This window comes from Rhagoletis pomonella, unplaced genomic scaffold, assembly GCF_013731165.1.
Source record: "Rhagoletis pomonella isolate Grant_MI unplaced genomic scaffold, Rhpom_1.0 Rhpom_scaffold_00004, whole genome shotgun sequence".
NCBI classification, from domain to species: Eukaryota; Metazoa; Arthropoda; class Insecta; order Diptera; family Tephritidae; genus Rhagoletis; species Rhagoletis pomonella.
Genome location: NW_023458558.1, coordinates 8,941,263 through 8,950,058, shown reverse-complemented (window position 1 = coordinate 8,950,058; position 8,796 = coordinate 8,941,263). Strand labels below are relative to the sequence as shown.

General features: G+C 36.2%; 1 protein-coding gene across 1 annotated transcript; it reads right to left on the bottom strand.

Moving 5' to 3' along the window:
• Positions 1-3,492: 3,492 nt before the first annotated feature.
• On the bottom strand, positions 3,493-7,509 carry LOC118736940 (DNA-directed RNA polymerase III subunit RPC2). Its single transcript, XM_036467096.1, has 4 exons — positions 6,496-7,509; positions 5,657-6,421; positions 4,668-5,590; positions 3,493-4,585 (listed from the first exon to the last, which is right to left on the bottom strand). Exons 1-4 carry the CDS (start codon positions 7,358-7,360, stop codon positions 3,734-3,736), a joined length of 3,405 nt encoding a protein of 1,134 aa, XP_036322989.1. The 5' UTR covers positions 7,361-7,509; the 3' UTR covers positions 3,493-3,733.
• Between the last annotated feature and the right edge of the window lie 1,287 nt (positions 7,510-8,796).

Sequence of the window (8,796 nt, the reverse complement as noted above, 5' to 3'; positions counted from 1 at the left end):
AGAATTATAGCTATGGTGACCATCCGTCGTGTCTAATACGAGACAGTCCTCTTTTTTTTGCCCATTGTCCTGGTAATTTATTTATTTCATACGGGACGCCAAATGTCCTGTATTTCTTTTAATGTCTTTATTTGTCCCGTATTCGATGTTTCGACGCCCTAACAGCTCATTAAAATGGCATGCCTATGAACGAGTTTTAAGTGATGTTGGCATATGATCATAATTTTCTCCATAAACAGTTATTATTTTCTAATCTGAATACCTGTGATTCGAATCGAGGAATACATACAGTGACCAAAATAGGAATTAGGACTCGAAATTTTAATAAGTTTTGGCTATTCCTCCTTCGTTTATTGAATGTTTATTATTTATTTTATGAAATTAAAGCTATTTTTCTAACAAAAACCATATAACACCAAATTTCCAACTTTGTGCAAAAACTATAAAAATTAATTCTGTAATGTTTCACCAAAATTTCTAATTTTTTAATTACAATCTTTAGAAAAAATATGGTTTGCAGTTTTGCAACTTATTAAAATTGAGTATAATAAAGTGCGAGTGGAAAGTGCTGCTCATTTGTATCTCTTTCAAAAAAAAAAAATGATGGAACATACTTACTTTGTAGAAAAAAGCGTAACACCGTAAAAAAAAAATGCCAAAAATTAGTGGTAAGCCTTAGCGACTTAAAATTGCACTTTATTATAATAAAATTTAATGAATTTTTTAACAAATTTTACTTGGTAAAAATCTCGCGAGAATTACTCTACAAATTTGTGATGTTCCTAAAAGGATACTGTTTCAGGGCTAATACATCTAGGATCATTGAAGAAGGCTTTAAGATCTGTGGGTTGTTGTGGAAAAAAATTGCAAAATTATTTTTGTCCGGTATCGGCTCTCATAAATATGGTCACCGTAATTATAACAGATGCACCACCGGTAGTACAGGGCAAGGCAATTAAACACCCTGTACTTCCGGAAGTGCATTTGGTCCCAAATCGATTCTGAATATAATATCCCATCCCATGTAACTGTAATTCCATTTCCAATTAAAACTGCAAAAGCAAGCAAACTTTACTTTATAATAATATTTGATTTGTAATAAAAAGTGCATCTCCCTAATATGATGATAGCATCATGGCTAAAGAGTCAATATTTAGTTAAATACATTTAGAGAAATTAAGCGATAATAGTAAACAGCTGCTCAAGCTTTATTAGATAAGGCCTTATCAGCTGTCATTGAAATGCATTTGGATGCAACAAACCGTTGGGATACGAGTTGATTAAAAGAACGGAAATTCATCAAATTTCAATATTTAGTAAATAGTTTCGGGGATGTGTTAAGATGGCAAAATCGATAACAAACCTCTGGAGTGTATACCACTGCTGTTACGCGACGTCCTGCATTGCAAGGAGACATCTTCAGTTTAGTAGACCAAATATATTTCGTGATCAAATAGGCTTATTTGTATTCAGTTGGGATTTGGACGAGGGCACCGATAGAAATATGGAAATAGACTTTAAAGACGAACTTATCCACTGGTATGAAAACAAATACTCTATATTGAAAAAATAAAGTTTTGGTTATAAATTTTAGTTCAATGAGTTAACTTTGAATTATTTTATTGTTGGGTTTACTATTTTTTTATTATTATCAATTGGTTTGTATGTTTAAAATTTAAAAGTTAAATAAAGCAACGAACTCATTCACAGGGCGCACACTATGATTAATATTTTTTCTACTCCGCTATTCAAAAAATTTGTGTTGATGATGCATTTCCGAACGTTTTATATACGTAGTTTTATATAGCCCGTTCAATTTTAGTGACAGGTACAAGTAACTACAGAATTTAAACAATTTAAAATGACTTTAGAAGGTTCAACTTTGATTTAAAAATATGTTTCCCTTAAAATCTTTTATATTAAACTGTTAAGAGATTACCTTAAACTACACCAATGGCTAGATGATTGTTAAAATATTGTGGGAATATAATATTGCATTAAAGGTAAATAAGTCATGGGAATAAGTCTTTTGCGTAAAAAAAAAATTAAAAATCCTATATCTAACTTATTTGTATGCCGATTTGATTGCTTTTTAAAATATATACTGGTTTTGTAAGCAGAAACATTTTTGCCATCAATGGTAATTTTTATCGACTTGAAGCTTGCACTTTGTTATATTAAACATTAATGAGCTACAAAATTGCATACTCAAAATTTTTCTAAAAAATCAAGTTGAAATATTTAAAATGTTGATTAAAAATTTTTGGTATTTCTTGCATTTTCACGAGTTCTGTATGAAACTAATTGTGATTTCGTTTCTACTAAAAAATGTCGCCTTTTGATTGCCCTTTTCTCTTTTCTTGTTCGATTCTAAATTAAAGGCAAAGGGTGCGAAAATTGTGTGTTCGTTTCTTAAAATGTCACACTCTTGTAAGGCAAATATGGCACGTTTTCTGCCCTTTGAAGCTTTGTCAGGGGAGATGATTGCTCTGAAAATCAGATGGATCTGGACAAGGACAAGAAGGTAAAACATGCATTTTCAAAGGGTTAAGTGTAACATAAAACACATTTTGCACCGTGCAAGGGACAAGTAAAAAAGTGTAAGTTCGGGTGGGCCCGAACATTAAATGCCCGACGCAAGTATTAAAAATAGTTTTTCACCTTTCTGAAAACTGCCGTTACATGGTAAAATTGGTATTTCTAACAATTTTGATAGTGTGTTCAGTTATACTTAATGAGATAAACTTATATAGTTAGATCACGCCCACTTTCCAAAATTCTATAATGTTACTTATTTTCAAGGGATTGTTGTTAGTATAAATTTTGAGTAAATTAGCGTCCTTAAATTTCGAAATATCGATGTTTCAAGAATTTCTGAAATTTACCGTTATATGAAAAAAGGGGGTAATTTTAGTCCGATTTCAATAATTTTCAACGTTTTGCTTTTATGTGGTAAGCGAAATAACCGTACCAAGTTTGGTACAAATTGATAAAACGGTTACGGAGATATACACACCTGGCCATAAGTGTGCGGTGCCACGCCCATTTTCCAAAATTTTATCATAAACGTGTTTTTTGATAAAGAATTATTATGAACATAAATTTTGAATAAATTAGACTCCGTATGGGATGTGGCTTATTCAAACTTTTTGCAGGTGTTGCCGAAATTCATCAATTAAATGGGAAAAATTACGACAACGAAAAAAATGGACCAAATCTGATCCATCTGATCTGATTATAGCAACCTAACGTGACTTAGGGCTCTCTCTTAAAAATTCTGTTAAATGGGTGTTGCTTATAATTGAACAGCCGAAACTTAACGTAACATAATGCCACGTCGAAATCTGTTTAATTTTGATTCTCTAAGTTCTACGTTTCGTTAAGTTAAGGTAAGTTGGCATAATCAGGCTTTTAGTATTTCCGCAGCTGCTGTGCGATGAAGATCATGAAATTGGGGATGTATGATGATTTTAATGTATTGTTAACACCCTCTTCACCCTGAGAACTGCTTTACCTCTTGCGTAGCACTTGCTGGCTCTTTGACTGCTTTAAGAGCCAAAAATCTGCCCATCCCTGATCTAATCAATCTCTGTAGCTGTAAATTATATTCTAAATTTTTATTAGAATCCATTTTCTTTTAATTTATTTTAATCATTCTAAACGCAATACATTCTCTTATAATAAAATATTTTAATACAAAAAAAGAAAAACAAAAAACTAGACACGGAAAATATTAATAATTCTGTAGCTTCAATTTTGGCACCACATTCATGCTGGTCAGTTCTTGGAAGAGCAATTTGCATGCGTAAGGCATCGAAATTTTCGATACATTAGCTGAAGACTGACAGTAGTGACACCACGAGCAATACGCCAAGCGACCGCATGTCTTACAGACATCCACATCAAAAGCATCAGACGAAATCATCAAACGTTCCATAATCAACATACTGGCACCATACGAAATCAAACAATCCCGCTCCATTTCGCCCAAACGCAAGCCACCTTCTCGACTGCGGCCCTGCGTTGGCTGACGAGTTAGCACGGCTTTTGGACCACGTGCACGCGCATGCATTTTGTCTTGCACCATGTGCTTCAGCTTTTGATAATAAACAGGGCCAGAGTATATGTATGCCTCTAGTGATTCACCCGTAATGCCAGAGTAGAAGTAGTCTTTGCCCATGTAATTAAAGCCATGTTTGAATAGTTCATCTTGTATGTCCTTGCATTTCGACCCACCAAATGCGGTGCCATAATGAAATTTGCCCTCTAACAAACCGGCTTTGCCTCCAAGCAATTCAAGCGATTTACCGACTGTCATACGACTGGGAAAACCATGTGGGTTCATAACCATATCAGGGCATATACCATAGTCATTAAAAGGTAAATCTTCTTGTTCAACAATTAGGCCCGTGACTCCTTTCTGACCGTGACGAGAACTAAACTTGTCGCCAATTTCTGGACGCCGCGTTTGACGTAAAAGTATTTTAATCAGGAAGTCTTCTTCGCCATTCGCCGATACCATAACTTTTTCGATATAACTCGGTTCAGGACCTTTGTACGAAATAGGTACAGCAGTGTAGGGGATCTGTATTTTAATAGAATAAATTAGACATTGGGGTGTATATGTACATACACTAGTAGTTTCATCAAAAAATGTATATATTTACTTGTGAACTTTGTCCAGTTTGTTCAATTGGATTTATAGAAGTCACTGCAGGCATTTCCTTGTTTATCAAAATTTGTTTATTTATAACCATTTCTCCAGGTGCCACGATTCCGTCGGTGTCTAGCGCATCGTGTTTGAATATCACTTTATTGGTGAGTGCATCCTTTACGGGACCCATTATACGATCATATGTCTGATTTGCGTACCGTTTGACAGTACATTTTGAATTTTTATAAATCAAACAGCGTCCATAGCCGCGATCGATAGAGGCTTTATTTAAAATAAGCGCATCTTCAATATCATAACCAGAGTAACTCATTACAGCAACAGTTGCATTTTGGCCTGCAGGCAATTTGTCAAATCCTGTGAGCTCTATGGTTTTTGATTTAACCATAGGTGCCTGTGGATATACTAAATTATACATAAGTGTATCGATTCGATTTTTCTGATTATAGCCTATAACTCCCATAGCTTGTTTGCCCATAGCACATTGATAAGTGTTACGTGGACTTTGATTGTGATGTGGATAAGGCACAAGTCCAGCGCATACGCCTAATAATGTGAACGGTTCTATTTCCAAGTGTGTGGTTGTGTCCGCCATGATATCAGCCTCATTCCAGGCTATAAATGAGTCGTTTTCTTCGTTTACATCGAGATATTCTACCAAGCCGTCATGCAAAAAGTCTTCAAATTTCCGTATTCCCCGCTTAAGTTCTTCTATGTGGCGCTGCTCCACGGCGAGCTTGCCATTTGTGACTATAATGTATGGCCGACAGAGGCGACCGCCATCGGTATGTATGTATACACAACGCTGCGTGTGAGAAGTATGTATGGAAACGAATGGACCTAGTCGGCCTTTGCGGCGCATCATACGAAAGACATGCACGAGCCGTTTATAGCTTATTGTAAGGCCAAGAATGTTACCTAAAACCATATAATTTTTTTTTTTTTAATTCTATAATCGACTACAACCATTCTTTATTTACTCACCATTTATAAATACCAGGAAAACTTTAGAATTATTAATTACATCGCCACCAATCAATCGTATATCTTCTACGCCAGCATTAAAAGCTAAACGTATGACTGGTCCTTCATCCACTTCCGTCGTAATGTGTGTCATTAAAGCCAAATTCTTAACGAGACCACATGCTTCACCCTCAGGCGTATCAGAGGGACAAAGCATGCCCCACTGGCTAGGTTGTAAGGAACGTGGACCAGAAACTTTTCGCGTTTTTTCGAATTGCGAATTTACGCGGGTCATCATACCCAATGCAGAAATGTAGCTCAATCGTGAAAGAACTTGCGTTACACCAGCACGTTCCATTTTGAAACGTTTAATTGTCCAATTTCCAGATGAAATAGCTGATTCCAAGCCAACTGTTATTTGGGCTGCGCGCATATGTTTCACCACGTCGAATTGAGCTGCCTTTACTTTGGGAATGTTCTTATCTGCAATCATTTTCAATTCCCAATTCATGCGTTTGAAAAGATCTTCGAACATCAGAGAAATGAGCGAACCAGCCAACTCCAGCCGCTTATTTCCGTAGTAATCGCGATCATCAAAAGCAGTCGGATCAAGTTCTGCGGCCATAACGCGTCGAACCATCAGCGAAACATAAATCGACTTAATTTGGAAGTTGAAGTTCTCAACGGGAACATGGGCAAGAATAGTGGTTGTAAGTAGTTCTCGCGCTTCTTCCGCAGGGGTTTTTGTAGCTGCGCTTTGGAAACGCTTGACCACAAGCTTAGAACCTAGAAGCAAAAAATTTATTTTTTAATAAAAGACTCTAATAAATGCTAATGCACTAAGGATGGCTGTTATATACCCATAAATTCAAGCGCGCGCTGCTGTGTAAATACTTTCAGTTGAAAAGCCTCCAAGAGCGAAGGAGCGAAACGATTTTGTGTCTCAGTATCAGTTCCTATTAACGACATTATTTCTTGGTCGGAGTTTACACCCATGGCCTTAAATATGATAGCTATGGGTATGTCATCAGTCATGGAATTGTGCTTAAGGTAGTACTTTCCGTGCTTACTTAATACCAACGTTCTAGATTTCTTTTCGTGGGTGGAGGAAGTTACTTGGCATTGTACAGTGCTATTAAATTCTTCAGTTATCATTTTGTTCCACGACAATTGTTCCTGTATAAGAATCACTTTTTCTTGGCCACGTACAACGAAATAACCGCCCGGATCCAAAGGACATTCATTCATCTTAGCCAATTCAAACTCAGATTTTCCAGATAGAACACAATTAGAAGAACGTAACATTACCGGCATTCGCCCAATTAAAAGGTTATTTCGTATAATACGCTGTGCTCCACGGGTATATTCGATATCGACTGTAATGGGAGCCGAATAAGTGGTGTCGCGTAATCGACATTCATGTGGCGTAGTGGCTTTTGTAATATTGTAGCCATCTTCAATGTCAGGAGTGCCAACGCGTACGTCTAAGTATTTAAGGTAGAAAAGTGGATCAGCATCACTAATAACCGATTGATTGGCCTCCACAATCTTTTTAATATCTACATTGACAAAGTGATTGAATGAGTCGATATGCTGCTTCACCAGTCCTTTTACTTGTAAAAACGCCGGCACCAACTTCCACTTCTCCTCCAGCGGCTTAATGGGTTTGGACCAAGCCTTGGGGTCACTATCCCACGCCATATCGCCACCAGTTTGGTCGATCATTAGTAGCAATACAGATTTCACAAAATATCCCTTTTAAAAGTGAAATAGATGAAAATATTTTGAAATAATTATTCGCATCCGCTCCCGATAAAGACTCGCACGCGGATCGAAATTATACCCCGAACATTACTTGGCGTGCGGCGATGATATTTCTCAAGTAAAAGTAAATAAAGTCGAAGAGGAGGATAAAAGAAACTGTCAGAAGAGTCAATTTGCATTTTGCATGTCCAATGAGATGCCACATGTGCATACTTGTTAAAAACATAAAAATATGTGGTCTTGACGTTTTTCCAAATAGGGGTCTTCATCTAAAGTGACAAACTACTGACAAACTTGATAAAATTATAAATTTAAGGGGATATGTTTAGTTAATCGTACAACGAATTTAGGATGGCTGGCGCAGGTGGGGTGACCTGGCCTTCAAACCCCCTTAAACGAAAGAGGATGGCCCGAGCTTTATGGAAACTTAATATTTTATTAAAAAATACCTATCCAAACCACGTTTCCTTGAAAGCGTCAATTTTTGTTTACTTTTATATTTGGCATTTCTCCTCTTCTTCGCAAAAGTAATCGATAAAACTTGGTTGGACCTCGAAAAGTTATCGGTTTAATTTGATACTATTTTAAAATTACAGATTAGCGAGCGACAAATTTTGGATGGCTAATCTCTTTTGTAATCACAGATTAGGGAGTTAAGCTCGAAAATGAGGATATACTATTTATATGTAGACCTGGTATAACAAAAGTAAGTGTTTTCGGCATTCACAGTTGATAAAATTAACGAACACCAGCTAGAAGCTTACTAAATGGGTATTATTAAAAATAGTTTCTCAAAACTCATACTTGACTTCAAAATTAATGAAAAAGAAACTTCCCTAGTCTCTAAGTTTTTCTAAATAGGGATTTCATCTAAAGAGATAAACTGCTGATAAACTTGATAAAATGATAAATTTATCGGGCATTGCTTGGTTAATCGAACAACGAATGTAGGACGGCAAGCACAGGGGGAGAAAACGTGGCCTCCACACCCCATTAAACGAAAGGGGATGGACCGAGCTTTATCTCTTGATAAACGTAGTTTGCAAGATACAGCGTTCAGAGTTGATAAAATTACCAAATACCATGGTATTGCAGCTAGCACCTTACCAAACCGACGGAAAGGGGTATTATTAAAAATATTTTGGCAAAACTTATACTTGACCTAAAAATTTAGTGAAAACGAAACTTCCGATAAAATATTGGGCATTTAGAAACCTTTTGCTTTTGATATCTACGGGTCTGGTCATGAACCAAAGACTTTTTTTCAGATTCTGGTTTTTTTTTTTTGGATTTTTTTTTTGGATTTTTGGTTCATTGGGTCTGGAAAGGAGGAAACACTGAATACAAGTATGTAAAATGAAAACAAACAGCGATTATTGAGAAGAAAATAAGCAAAT